General features: G+C 40.1%; 1 protein-coding gene and 1 long non-coding RNA gene across 2 annotated transcripts in view; one reads left to right on the top strand and one right to left on the bottom strand.

Moving 5' to 3' along the window:
• Positions 1 to 15,079, bottom strand: part of LOC116147618 (uncharacterized) — a 333,894-nt gene that overhangs the window by 189,331 nt on the left and 129,484 nt on the right. Inside the window, exon 5 of the long non-coding RNA XR_010376916.1 lies at positions 3,826 to 3,954. This is a non-coding gene — a long non-coding RNA (uncharacterized LOC116147618). The remainder of the gene's footprint in view (positions 1 to 3,825; positions 3,955 to 15,079) is intronic.
• PGK2 (phosphoglycerate kinase 2) lies at positions 3,974 to 5,629 on the top strand. Its single transcript, XM_010988940.3, has one exon. It carries the CDS (start codon positions 4,084 to 4,086, stop codon positions 5,335 to 5,337), a length of 1,254 nt encoding a protein of 417 aa, XP_010987242.1. The 5' UTR covers positions 3,974 to 4,083; the 3' UTR covers positions 5,338 to 5,629.

Genomic DNA, 15,079 nt, shown 5'->3' with positions numbered 1-15,079 from the left:
GATTTATGAGCAGATGGCAGTTGCCAGGAGCTGGGTGAGGAGGGCAAAGGGGAGATACTAGTCAATGGGAACAAAGGGTCAGTTACACAAAGAAGTCCTAGAGACGTACTGTACACCATCGTGCCAGTAGCTAACAACACCGTGCTGCAGACTTAAAAATTCACTAAGAGGATAGATAGATACATTGTGTTCTAATCACATACAAAATAATCATAAAGAGGGTGGTAGGGAACTTTGGAGACCATGGCCATGCTTACAGCATAGACTGTGGTGATGGTCACACGAGTGTATACTCATCTCCCAACTCATCAAGTTGTGTACATCAAATATGTACAGTTTTTTGGATGTCAATCATACCTCAATAAAGTGGTTTAAAAAAAAGAAAGGAAAGGATCGGGGTCAGGGGAGAAGACTTTCTGGAGAAGCAGTTAGGGAATGGATATCTGCACAAAAAAAGTCTGAAAAATCTTCTGGGCAGGAAAAACAGCAGGATAGCATCGTCTACACACCTATGTAAACACAGGTAAGTATTTTCTACAATAAAACACACATTTCAGGTTGACCTAGGCATGCAGAGACTTGAGTAAAAGTGGTGAATGTGGCAGGGATACCTCCCCTTCTGGGTCCCCGTCACACGCTGTTTAGACTTTTCTCCCATAACCACGACTACTGAACATCACACTCACCCCTAAAAAACGTTAAAAAAAAAAAAAAAAGTTCTGTTCTTCACTGTCAACTTCTTCTGATGATATTATAATGAGAAGTCAGGTTTTTCAATATATTGGCTGATAAAGCATGATGACTTAGGAGTAAATGTTAGTGTTTTAGTAGACTTCATCTAGTAAAATATGTCATCAGTTGTATTGTATATGCCACTAAAAATAAAAAAGGAAAACATAAATACTATGAAATGTCCTCAATGCCAGATCCTGGTTTCAAAGCAGTTAAATTGTACCAAAAAAAAAAAAAAAAGCAAAGAGTATCTGAAATGTGCCTGATGTTCTAGCAAGTGTTTAAAATAGTACCAGGAGTCTTGTAAAAACAATTCAATTAAGACATGTGTTAAGCATAAGAAGGAAGAGAAATGATTTAATTATTTAGAGGTTAAATGATCACTTGTCATTCGTATGTTGCTTCTTTTGAGTTTTCTGTTTATATGAAGAAAGTAATTTTCCAAATGTATGTAGACCAAGGAATGCAGGTTGCGTAATTACAGAAACCTTTCCAAAAGTAAATGCTGCCATGGTGCAGTGGATTTGACAGGCAGAGTCAAGTTTCGTTGTAGAGAGAAATTTAGAAAGTAAGTTTTGGGGATTAGAGATGAGAAGCATCACATAAGATATAAGGAGGGAGGTGGCAGCGAGGTCCCCCCTTGTGTGTCCCCTACACACACTGGCTAGAATCCTCTCCCAGACAAACAACTATGAACCTCGATTCTTGCCTCTAAAATGTAAACCCCCTGCTGTGCCCTAACATCGACCACAAATAAAACATGCAAAATTCAAGTATTTCAAGGTACAGTCTATTGAAGCATGGTAACCTTGGAGTGAGTGAATGTCATCAGCCCACTGAATTATATCTCATCCAAGATACACTGTTGTATAAGCCACTAATGAGAAAAAACAAATCTATGACATGCTATCAATGGCAGAACCATGCTGGTTTAAAAGAAGTTAAATGATGAAAAAATAAAATGTGTCTAAGTATTAATAAAATCTATCCATTTCTTGGTACGCATTTTCTGCTATTCATTTATAGTGGAATGAATACGCATCATTAGCAAAACTTGACTTTCCCTAATCAGCTTAAGAAAATGATTGGTTCAGTCTTCACTTATTACTGTTTCTTTCTCTCCCTTTTGACTACTCCAGAAATAGACCTCATGCCTGGTGCTCCAAAGTGACATTTATGTACATATTTATCTACATTTAAGACATTTAGGTATAGTTCTTTTGGGGTGTGTTTTTTTTAATCTTTGGCCTTGCCAAATGGAAATCTCTTTTCCAAAGTTACTTTAGTCATCTTTTCCCCCCAGTCATCTTCAGTGATGTCATATATTGTAACATGTCATATAATCAGTGATGTCATATATTATAATATACAATCTATCATCATATATTGTAATATAATATAGACATCTGTCAGAGTCTGCATTCCATCCTGAGATTCCTCAGCATCCTGGTTCATTTTTTAATTTCCATTTATTAAAGTGTAGCTTCTATGATACACAATTCCACAGATTTTGACAAGTGCACAAAATCTTACATTCATCAGTCCAGTGCCATAATACGAAAGTGATATACTAAAAATCTCCCTTTGCACACCCATAACAGTTGATCACCTCCACTTTCCCCTAACATTTGACAACCACTGATATGTTTTCCAAACTTTTAGTTTCACCTTTTCTCAAAAGCCGTATGAATGGAATTATACTGTCTCTACAAACATTTGTGCCTGGCTTCTTTAAGTTAGCAAAATTGATTCAAGTTGCATTCATGACTTTATGTTGGCAAATATCTTATTTCTCTTTACTTTGGGGCATTCCATTGGATGGATGTAACCACAGTTGTATGGATGTCATCAGTTGAAGAAAATCTTTTGGGGGCAATGGTGAATGAAGTTCCTCTAAACACCTGCATACAGAATTCTGAAGGAATGCAAGTCTTCTGTGGACTTGGATAAACACTTGGGAGTAACATTTGTAGCTCATGTCATATACCTATGTTTACATTTACAAGAAACTGCCAGACTGGGTTCCAAGCAGCTGCAGCATCCTTCATTCTCAAAAGCAACAAATGAGACTTTCTATTGCTATACATCTTTGACAGCATTTGTTATTGTCAGTATTTTGGAACTTAGCCATTATAAGAATGCAGAGATGTCACTGTAAAAAAAAAAAAAAAAATCTCTAGGAGTGGAATTCCTGGGTGTGACGGTAACTCCATGTTTAGTATTTTGAGGAAATATCAGACTGTTTTCTAAAGTGACCGTGCCAACAATATGTGAGGGTCCCGATTTCTCCAAATCCTAGTCAACACTTGTTATTGCCTGTTTTTTGTATTATTACAACCATCCTCTGATACATTTTTGCCCAAGCCTTCAGGCTGCCTATTTAGTTCATTCAACTTACAGAAACTGGCCTAATAACGAATTGTTCAGCCATATATTCTTTGTCCAAAAATAAAATCCCTCAGTCATTTTCTATTCAAACAGATATTTTCATCTTCACAAAACCATGCCTCCTTTGAGCTAAATTTAAAAGTTACACAGGTAGTGAAACAGAGAGAAAGATAAAAAACATCCTAGTCTGAAAGAAACATCTCCATTACCTTGAGTGCCTTACTGATACGATACTCTCCTGGCTCTGATCTCATTGGATTCTTCTAAAGAAGCCACCAAACATGGTAGTCTGAGAATGGAAGAAGCAGGGTAATGAAAACCCTACCCTAGACTATATACCTAAAGCAAAGGCTAACACAAGCCATGCTCCTGACAGAAACATCTGTCCAGACGAGGAAAAAACAAAAAACACAGAAGCATACTACGTTGTCTTGAATAAACAAGGTTTCATAGACCCATTATTTCCAATTTTTTCTTTTATTTGGCAATGCACCATGGTTTTTATAGCTCAATATAATTAGGATTTGCCATGGGTGAGGGGGGTATGCTTTTTTGTTTGTTTTTGTTTTTTGAGAATAAAAGCAAGTGATCAAAGAGATGTGGAGAAGAACCAGCAGGAGGATTAGACCTCAGGATTGTTCTTATTCCAGGATTTCTTCACCTCTTCAACTGCCACCCCACGCCGCCAGTTACCCCTGGGCTCACCTTCAAAGCGGGCTGTTAGAATCTGCACCACGCAACACGCTCCGAATCCAGATTGGCAGGCCCATTGACCAATCGCAGAGCCCGGTTTCCTTTCCCCAGTCCGACGCTGCGGCGTTGGGAGACTCGGTGCTGGGGGGAAAGGGGGGGGGGCCAAAGGGAAGGGCGTTAAAACCACCACCCACACAGCATCCCAGCAGCAGTAAAGCGGCTCTCCTCAACATCGGTCTCTATGCATTAGCCTGTCTTCATATTGCCAAGATGTCTCTTTCTAGGAAGTTAACGTTGGACAAACTGGATGTTAAAGGGAAACGAGTCATCATGAGAGTAGACTTCAACGTGCCCATGAAGAAGAACCAGATTACAAACAACCAAAGAATCAAGGCTTCCCTCCCAAGCATCAAATACTGCCTGGATAATGGAGCCAGGTCAGTAGTTCTTATGAGTCATTTAGGTAGACCTGATGGTGTTGCGATGCCTGACAAGTACTCCTTGGAGCCCGTTGCTGCTGAGCTCAAATCCTTGCTGGGCAGGGACGTTCTGTTCCTGAAGGACTGTGTAGGCCCGGAAGTGGAGAAAGCTTGTGCCAGCCCAGCAACTGGCTCAGTCATCCTGCTGGAGAACCTGCGCTTTCATGTGGAAGAAGAAGGGAAGGGCCAAGACCCTTCTGGAAATAAGCTTAAAGCAGAGCCAGATAAAATAGAAACCTTCCGGACCTCACTCTCCAAGCTAGGGGATGTGTATGTCAACGACGCTTTTGGCACGGCCCACCGAGCCCACAGTTCCATGGTGGGAGTGAATTTGCCCCAGAAGGCTTCTGGATTCCTGATGAAAAAGGAGCTGGATTACTTTGCCAAAGCCTTGGAAAACCCAGAGAGACCCTTTCTGGCTATACTTGGTGGCGCCAAAGTGGCAGACAAGATCCAACTCATCAGAAACATGCTGGACAAGGTCAATGAGATGATTATTGGTGGCGGAATGGCTTACACCTTCCTGAAGGTACTTAACAACATGGAGATCGGTGCTTCCCTATTCGATGAAGAGGGAGCCAAGATTGTCAAAGATATCATGGCCAAAGCTGAGAAGAACAGTGTGAACATTACCTTTCCTGTTGACTTTATCACTGCCGACAAGTTTGAGGAGAATGCTAAGGTTGGCCAAGCCACGGTGGCATCAGGTATACCTGCCGGCTGGATGGCTTTGGACTGCGGTCCTGAGACCAACAAGAAGTATGCTCAGGTTGTGGCCCAAGCCAAGCTGATTGTGTGGAACGGACCTTTAGGGGTATTTGAATGGGATGCTTTTGCTAAGGGAACCAAAGCCCTCATGGATGAAATTGTGAAAGCCACTTCCAAGGGCTGTGTCACCATCATAGGAGGTGGAGACACGGCTACTTGCTGTGCCAAATGGAACACGGAAGATAAAGTCAGTCACGTGAGCACTGGGGGAGGTGCCAGTCTAGAGCTGCTGGAAGGCAAAGTCCTTCCCGGAGTGGAGGCCCTCAGCAGCCTGTAGCTGACCAAGTGCCCCTTCCTAGTGTTAGAGAACAGAGGTCCACAGACTTTGAGTCAACTTAGTGCTTCCACATCTCAACTTGATCTTTGTTAAAATCTACCCCTAAATCAAGACCTGGGCAATGACCAAGGGATGGGCCACCAGGAACTCGGAGCATCAGCATAGCAATGCAGTTCATTTTAGTCCTGGGGTCATACATTTGCCTGTTCTCGTCATGATCTCATTTGAACTTCACCATTGTAATGTGATGGTAGAAAGTGAGTTGCCTATTAAAATGAGTTGAATAAGCTGATTCTCTCTCTCTCTCTTTTAATTTTACACCAGCTTTATTATTGTTTCACTACTTGAAACATGGAAACAAGGCAAAACAAAATTGTTGCGAAAGGGTGGGGTAGAAACTGACGCATTATTACACAATGAAAGTGCCCAAGTACGCTGAGAAAGATAACTACATTTAAGAACTCACAGGTACCATGAAAGCTCTGCAAAGAGGAAAATTTTAGTAAGTTAAGAAAGAAGAGAAATAAAAGATACTTATTAAGCCTGGGAAGTGAAAAAAAAAAAGGAAAGAAATGAAATTCATGGAAGAAATTATTTCTGTGGGTGTGGATATACAAGAATACACACATGTGTCTGTTAGAAAGGGAGCCACAAATTAAATCCAGGTTTCAAACAAAGTAATTGCTTTATTTTTAAAGCAGATATTTAATAAATAGATAATGTAACTGTTAAATCTTAAAAGTGGGTTTTTGAGATAAATTAAAAAACATATACATAGTTTACTCATGGGAAAAATAGACATATAAAAACTCTTCCATATTATATAATAAAATAATAAAATACTAAGAAATGTAAAAGAGATGAAAGCTCTTATTGGAGAAGATTTTGCCAAATTCTGTAGACGAAGAGCTGGTCTAGGGCAATGCTGTTAATAAAGAGTGAAAATGAGTAATTCATGCCAGCTGTGACAGCCTATGTCTCATAGCCCCAGATCCATTCTGTGTGTGCAGCATCCCGAATAATATAGTTGAAAATTTTATTCTTAATACACCTGAAACTTTAGCATATTTCTAAGGACGATATTAATAATGCCACGGTCATCCTAGGCAGGATGTGGGAGTTAAGGCACAGACTTACACAAGAAAAACCAAAATTCCAGTTAAACGAGAAAAAACAAAATTCCAGCAGTTGAAACAAGACTGGAGCATATTACTCTTTGCATAAAAGTCTAGGGCAAATAGGCGTCCTCTTCTCCATGAAGTCATCTAAGCAACCAAACTTGTGAAACACAGTTACTCTCAATAAGGCGGGGGTGGGGGTCCATGTGTCTGCAGTGTCTGTCGGAGTTTTTATTATATGATAGACAGCCCAAAGGGGAAGTTAGTACAAGGCGATGTATTCCTTTTAAATAGAGGACCCAAAAGGTTCAGGAATTTTTTTCACTTGTTCTGCTGGCTATAAGTTGTATGATAAATCCTTTCCGCCAAAGGAGACTTGGAAATGTATTCTCTCTAGCTGGATACCTTGTATTCAACTAAAAATCAATAGATTCTATTACTAAGAGGAAGTCAGTGGTGGGTAAATACTGGGGGGGGGGGGGGGGAGTCATGGTTTCTGACAGCCTGGCACTCTGGCCGCCCAACTATCCGTGTACAAGTTATCTGTGTGTCCTTCTTCCTGTATAGAGAAAACATGGCTTCTCCAAGAGGTACAACTGAATGTCTTGTTCCATGACTGCATCCCACTCAAAACTGAGTATCTCTGGGTGATGCGCAATTTCTTCTATGTGATCCAGTGGGGAGTCCAACAGTCCAGTGAGCCAAAAAAGAAAAAAAAATAGTCATTTATTTTTCTCATGCCTCCAAAACCCCTCTCCAGACACACCCAATATACTATGGTGGAAAAGAAATAGAATAACTCCAATAAAAATCCTCACCTCAAAAATTCATTGGTTCATTACTATTGTAAAATAAATCATGCTGGATTAAGATTTTGAGAACTCATTGACCTGATGGTAGAAGAATTTCCTTGGTTAGATTCTGATTTTCTTCTTTGAGAGGAAGTTTCTTACTCGTTGTCCTTTTTTGGCCCACGCTTGGCCATCTGGGAAAGTCTCTGGTTTCCTGACCTTCCGTGCCCTCTTCTGAAGCAGGCATTGGAGAGCTGGGCCACATTAGGCTATGGTGTAGCCTCCCCAGCTCCCCCCTTGCTGGTGCAGATTAAGAAACCAAGGATCTCTTTATATATCACACGATTAAAAGCCTCTGAAGTCCAGACTAGTGATTTTTCAAGAATCAAGATTTCCAGTCTATTAAATTCCATGTGAAAGAATTTCACCCCAAGATCTCTTCTAGCTATAGTTCTCCATCCTTTGACTCTGTTTTTTTACATTTTTTTTATTGAGTGATAGTCATTTTACAATGTTGTGTCAAATTCCAGTGTAGAGCACAATTTTTCAGTTATTCCATCTTTTGACTCTTGCTTTTAATTAACTGGTGACTTTGCCGGGTGCACTTTCCTCTCCCTCCTTTAAAGAGTGATGAACGGCCTCCTCTGAGTATAAACTGAGCACGCCGCCGGCTCCTGGGCTCCAACATGCCTCCCACCAGGCAAGTAAATCTCCACTCTCCCTGGACCCGCGGCCTCACCTCGGCTCCTCCTGCTCTACCGGTTGCTCCTGCAAAGTCTCCAGATGCACCTCCCGCGAGAAGCGCTGCTGGTCCTGCTGCCCTGGGGGCGGGGCCGAGTGTGCCCAGGGCTGTGTCTGCGAAGGGGCGTCAGAAAAGCGCAGCTGCTGCACCGGAAGTCCGGCCCGGGCGGGGCAGGCGGCGGGGGTGGGGGGTGCCTGCCCCAGATGTAGATGGAGGAATGTGGGCAAACCCGCATTTTTTTGAGGGGGGAGGTAATTTGGCTTATTTATTTATCTATTTATTTGTCTCTTTCTTTTTAACAGGGATACTGGGGATTGAACTCAGGACCTCAACCTCATGCGTGCTAACCACACACCCTACCGATGAGCTATACACCCTTCTCTCTTTTTTTTTTTTTTTTTGTAAAAGTGCAATTTTTAATCTAACCCTGACCAGACCGCTACATTCCCTTTTCTAAGAAATACGTAAATGATAATAAAAGTTGTTGACACTAAAGCAAAAAAGAAAAGAAAAGCAAATGCAGGCAGGGGCGGGAAGACAACATCTGTAATCATGTCTCTTTGTCTGTGGCCTTCTCATTTCTTCATCTGAAAAGTCCGAACGGAGGGCCTTTGAGCAAAACCGTGAGAGAGAGCCTCCCTCCAGCTCTCTGCGGTGCTGAGGCAGCTGGCTTTCTCAGCTCTGCTCTCAGGGCTTCCTGGCCTCCCTCACCTTGCCTGGTCTGTTAGCCAATTCAGGATGCAGGCATCAGGCAGATTGCCGGATTTCCTGGCTGTGCTCATTTTTTGCTTAAAACCACATGTAACCACCAAATGCATAGTGACATTCTGCCTCTTTCTAATCACTTTCCCTACACTGTCGCTACACTTGCTCTGCAGGAATGTGTTCTGTCTCCTCGGTACCACAGGCAGCAGTTTTGCCGAACGCCCCAGCAGAAAAAGGACCCCTACTGCCAGCCCTTCACGTTGCTTTCCTCACTTCCCCTCCCTGACCCCTACATGAATGCTGTATTTTATGGGTTTTATTAAGGCAGGGTCCCACTTCCAGGTAACAATTTCTAACCCAGTTGGTCTATAGACTAGGGGTTCTAAACAGGGGACAGTTTCTCCCCATAGGGGACATTTGCCAAAGAATGAGACATTTTTGTTTGTCGCAGCCGGGACAGGTGGCAGTGCTGTGGGCATCCTGCAACCAAGGATGCTACAAAAAAAAAAAAAAAATCCTACAATATGCAGGACAACCCTCACAACAAAGAAGTCTCCAGCCCACAGTGTCAACATGGGAATTCATTTGCTTCTCCTGCGACCTTCCCCAGTCATTATGGGTAAGTAGCCATCTGTCCTTGAGCTCACCCAAGGACTCAGGTTCCGCTGTCTTCTGCACTTGGCTTCCATCTCTAGGAGTGGGAAGACCAATTCAGCTGTTAGTATTTTCCATTTAACTGGACAGGGAAAGAGGAATCCAGAGCGAGCATCATGTCTTTAAGGAAAAGAAGTGAAACCACATGTATCAATTTTGCTTACATCCCTTTGTCCTGAACTTAGTAATATGATCATCTCTAGCTTATAAGGAACAAGGACAGTGTACTCTCTGGCCGAGCGATCATAGGACCGATTAAAACCATTACTAAGAGGAAGAATAATAAAAAGGTTGATTTATGACAACATCAAAAAGAGGAAACTATTAAAGTTTTACTGTATGAGGAAGATCCAGGGAGGTCATGCTTTTATACATGAGTTACCCAAAAGTAAAGAATAACAGAGAACCAGCTTCACGGGGGGAGAAAAATGAAAGGAGTTAACAGAAGTTAAGGCAATTACATGAGGGTTGAAAATAAGCCAGCAAAAATTATAAAAAGAGATACATGCAAATTGAAACCACAGCAAGATACCACCTGACACCTGTCAGAACAACAATTATCAGAAAGACGAGAAACAAGTATTGATGAAGATGTGGAGAAAAGGGATCCTTGTTTATTGCTGGTGGGAATGTAAACTGGTGTAGCCACTATGGAAAACAGTATTGGAGGTGCCTCAAAAAACTGAAAATAGAACTACCATATGACCCAACAATTCCACTTCTGAGTATTTATGCCAAGAAAATGAAGAGGAGTAATTTGAAGATATATATATATATATATCCCCCACTATAATCATTGCAGCATTATTTACAATAGGCAAGATACTGACGGAACCCAAGTGTCCATCAATAGATGACTGGATAAAGAAGATGTGACATACAGATATAGATAGACAGATATACAGGATGGATGGATGGATAGATAGACATTTAGATAGATAGATAGATAGATAGATAGATAGATAGATAGATAGATAGATAGATAGATGATAGATAGATAGATAGATAGATAAATAGATAGATAGATAGATAGATAGATAGATAGATAGATAGATACACACATACATATATAATGGAATACTCCTCAGCCGTAACAAAGAATGAAATCTTGCCATTTGCAACAACATGGATGAACCTAGAAGGTGTTTTATACTAAGTGAAATAAGTCAGACAGAGAAAGCCAAATGTTGTATGATTTTAGTCATATGTGGAATCTAAGAAATAAAACAAATGAACAAACAAAACAAAGCAGAAACAGACTCATAGATACAGAGAACAAACCAGTGGTTGACGGAAGGGAGGGGTTTGAGAGACTGATAAAAGAGGTGAAGGGGATTTAGAGGTACAGACTTCCAGCTACAAAATTAATAAGTGACAGGAATGTAATGGCTGCAAAGGGAATGCAGTCAATAATATAGTACATTGAACTGAGCTGGAATCCCATGATTGCCCCAGATGTTTTCTCTGATGGAAATATGGAAAACTTTCTCTTATGGAAATAAATCACTATACGTCCAAATATTCATAGTAATTTTTCCTTGATTAAAACTATAGGCCAAAAAAATTTTTTTTCAGTAGGAATGTAAACCACTGGGTTCGTTTTTGTTTTTACTTTGTTTTTTCGGTTGTTGTTGGTTTTGTTTCTAGTTCTGATAAACATTCATTATTTTGTCTTAGAATAACAAAATATACTTAAAGCTAAATCTAAATGGAAGGGAAGGAAAAGGGGAAATATGGTTATATTAGGGTTCATGGAGTACTAGCAAATAATGGTGATGGATTTTCACCGGTTCTTCTAAAGCAATTTGAATTTATGGCAGCAATAGCTTTCAGGCGTTTCTTCCAGGTTTCCATGAGGCTATACTGAGGCACAGACAGGCAAACTGAGAGAGTAGATTTGACCCACTGCCTACAAAACCAATTACATAAAAGCCAGCACCACCCAGCACCTCACTTTCAGAAGAACATTGCGTTTGCTCTAAGGCTCTACCATCTTGTAATTCTTAAAAACTTTGAACATGGGGCCCACCACTTTTATCTTGCACTGAACCTCTGCTTCCCAAAATTAGGTACCCAATCCTGCAGAAGGCTTCCCCACTAAGGCCAGAGTTGAGGAGATTATGAAGTTAAGTCTTTGATTTTTCTCTTTGGATGCCCTCAGTTTTCTCTAGCTTTTCAGAATCATATAGAAGCCCCCCTGAAGACTCTGAAGAATTAAAGCTCATAAAATGTTTCAGAAGCTGCAACCTCCACCATCTGAACACAAATCTTGTTTGGAAACAAATCTCTACCCAAATATGGCCTATGAATGCGTAGGTATTTCAATGCACACACACACACACGCACACACACAAATCAATTTTAACTTTCATAAAGGCTCCACTCTTGCATTAAAATGTGTTCCCGTGGTTCCTGGCTATCTTCACCACAAAAGGAAGATAAGAGAGCTTAAAGAGAACGTGCTGCCCTTCAGCCTCCCCAAGATGGGCCACCGTCCTGTATCGTGATCATTCTTCATTCTCTCTGAGGATCCTAACATTGTCCAGAGGTGAGCAGAACAGGTAGTTGATGGAGATTATTTCTGTCAAAAATCCTAAATTCTATAATTGTTAGAGGTGTTTTTTCCTCTGAAAACATACATAATTCTTTTGGAAAGCAACGGGCATAAGTTAAATGTTATTTATAGTGGTCAAATAGAAAATTACATTTTTAGGAAAGCAAAAATGACCTAAAAAGATTAAAAGCTGTTTTTTAAAGGAAGCAGTTACATTTGCTTGAAGCATTTAATATGGGTTTTCTTATATATTCAGAAAAACTTGGAATTATTTAGGCATTCTGATGTCTTTGGAAGAAGCATGATTTTTGTCAGTTTGAGTCTGTGAAACAAGAGAAAAGAAAAAAGTATAATCATTGCAGGTGAATGGACTATACTTGTGGCCGGCCCCATGAACTCAGGGACTGAAGGGGGTCAGGAAGGGAAGATGGAGACAATGGGAAGAGGTCAGGAGGAGATCAGAAATAATCTAGGAGACAGAAAAATTTGCAGACTTTGTTGACTGGTCAGACAGAGATGAATAAGCAAGCATGGACGGTGATGGAGAAAAATTTTGATCAATAAAATGAAGGTGATAGGATGAAAAGTATTTTAGTATTCCGTATTTTAAGAAGCTTGCATACATTAACTGGCTTTAAATTAGATAAACAAGTAATTGCTCAGAAAATCTTCAGGTCGTAGAACAAGCCATGAGCAAATGAAGACTGTAGGTGCACAGAAGAGAGATGATTATGTCTTACTAGGGAGAAAAAGGCAGCATAGATTTGCCCAGTGAGAAATGCCTAGTTATAAATTCTCAGAATCTTCGGATTAAGAATACTTACACCAAACAGACTAAAAACCTCAAGACGCAGGCTGTAAAACAAAGTTCTCAACGTGTTCCTCCCAGGCCAGCAGCAGCAACACCCAGGAACTTGTTAGAAATGCAGTTTGCTGAGCCATGCACCAGACCTGCTGAATCACAAACCCGGGGTCGAACCCAGCAATCTTTTAAGAACTCTCCAGTGTTTCTGTTTCAACTTTTCTGAGAACCACTGGTACAGAATAAAGATCCCTTTAAGAGGAAACAGAAGTTAGTTCTACTGACAAGTCGTGACAATATCTTGATGTTTTAACTGAGGCAAACCATTTCACTTCTCTGAGCGCCTGTATCTGAAAAGTGATATATTATCCTTATGTTATCTGCGGTTCCTACCAGTTCCCAAATGTTACGGCTCTGAAACCCTAAATGGTATACTTGAAACTACTGTTTGAAATTTTCACCTAGGTCTCTTGACAAATAGAGGGAAATGGCCAAAAGCTAATAAACACCTAACATAGGGGTCTAAGCTGAAAAACGGAAAAAACATCAGAACTTTGGCTCTCCGATACAAATTTGTTAGCAATTTGACTCTTACTTTGTATATATGAAAGCAAATTTCCCCCAAACTACAGTGTCTGAGAACTTAAAGAAGTACAAATAGAATAAAATATAGTGAAATATATTCAGTTACTCTTTGCCTTACCATAGTTATTTAGATAAAAAGAAGGTGGGTCCAAAGTTCATGCCTGTAGGAAAAAACTGATCGTTCAGAAGATACATGTACATTCTAAAGCTTGGTTTGTTTTGGTTTTGCTTGTGTGTTTTTGCTGGTTGTTTAAGCTGTGATTCGGTTGCTCATGCAGACAGTAAAAATAAAGTAGAAAGAGGCTTCATTTTCATTGTGTGCTCTCTTATGTAGTTTAAATTGGTGCGTTGACCCTCCTTTCACTTAGGAAAAATCATCTACAGTTGAGAAAAAAATGGACTTAACTGGATAGGCTCAGATATTACCCCTGGAAGAAGTCTTACTTTAACTTTCCCTTGCCCAATCCACACATCCAGACAAAGGAACCGCACCTTTGTGGCTTTTAGTTCCCTGTTCTTTATGCAAATTTCTTGCTTGACTCTTTAAGATTATTGGGACTTTGTTTGTTTGTTTATGTATCCATCTCTTCCTCATTAAAGATCAGAGACCCCATCTTACTCAAAGGCTCTACTCCAGGGCTTAGCACAGTATTTAGTACATAGAAGGGTTTTTTGATGATGTTGTATTTTACAAATTGAAAATATAGCTCACGTGATATTCTAAACTAATGGTAAAATGCAAGTTGCACAAGGAGAGCAGAAATGTAACAATGTCCCCGGTGCCACAGAACAGGAACTTCATTCTCACAATCAGGAAGTTTCTTTCAAAAGAAACTGAATATTCCACTTCACATAGTGTATACTACAGAAAAGAAAGCAAGCTGACTAGCATACAGTATGATCAATGACTAGAGAAAAACAGAAAGCTGACTCCATATATAACCAATGAAAACTCATTATGGAAAGTCACAAGAAGTTGAAAATAAATAATATAGAGTCTACAGATTTTATCAGAGGGTAGATGTATGCACCCTTAATTTCTTGTTTACAAAATGGAAATGATACTATGCTGTGTGTGTGTGTGTGTGTGTGTGTGTGTGAAGACCATAAGAGACAATATTTCTAAGGCACTCACCACAGTGTTTGGCAGAAAGTTCTAAATATGTAAGCACTTATACCATTAATAGTAGAATACTTTCTCTGTTCTACCACTCAGGGTTAAGAACATTTTCACAAGGTCAGAGTTCCCTTGGAAAGATGAAGTATTTACAGAAACAATGTATTTTTTAACAAATATATGGGACTTATATAAGAAAACATTGTATTCTTTCCTCAAATTATGCTTTTAACAAAGCAAACGAATGGAGAAAGCACTCTTAGTAGAACTGGCCTAAAACTGATAATTGGAGAAAAAGTGTAGGTCTTCTTAGAAGAGATGGCGAAGTTCTCCAGATAAATTAGAATAATTTCCTAAAAATTGACATACACTATTGCTACTTAATTTTTTTTTTTTTTGGAAGAGTGCTCAAATGGCCAAGGCAGAAAAAGTCCCCTAAGAATAGCCTCCCGTGATCCTGAGAATGCTGTGATTGAGGTCCCTGGGCAGGAAGGAACACTGGTGCTGATAAAGGCATGGTTAGAGCTTTAAGAGGGCTGAGAATTTCAAATCTCAAAGTAAGACTTGGCAGCAGATCTTGCCAACAAGACAGAAATAGCTTAAAGGAATGTAATCTAGAACTCGTGTTTTGCATAAAATATTCCGAACAAAATCCACACTTATCCCACTTGGGG

Source organism: Camelus dromedarius, chromosome 19, assembly GCF_036321535.1.
Source record: "Camelus dromedarius isolate mCamDro1 chromosome 19, mCamDro1.pat, whole genome shotgun sequence".
In the NCBI taxonomy this organism is placed as follows: Eukaryota; Metazoa; Chordata; class Mammalia; order Artiodactyla; family Camelidae; genus Camelus; species Camelus dromedarius.
This window is presented reverse-complemented; position numbering and strand designations above follow the sequence as displayed.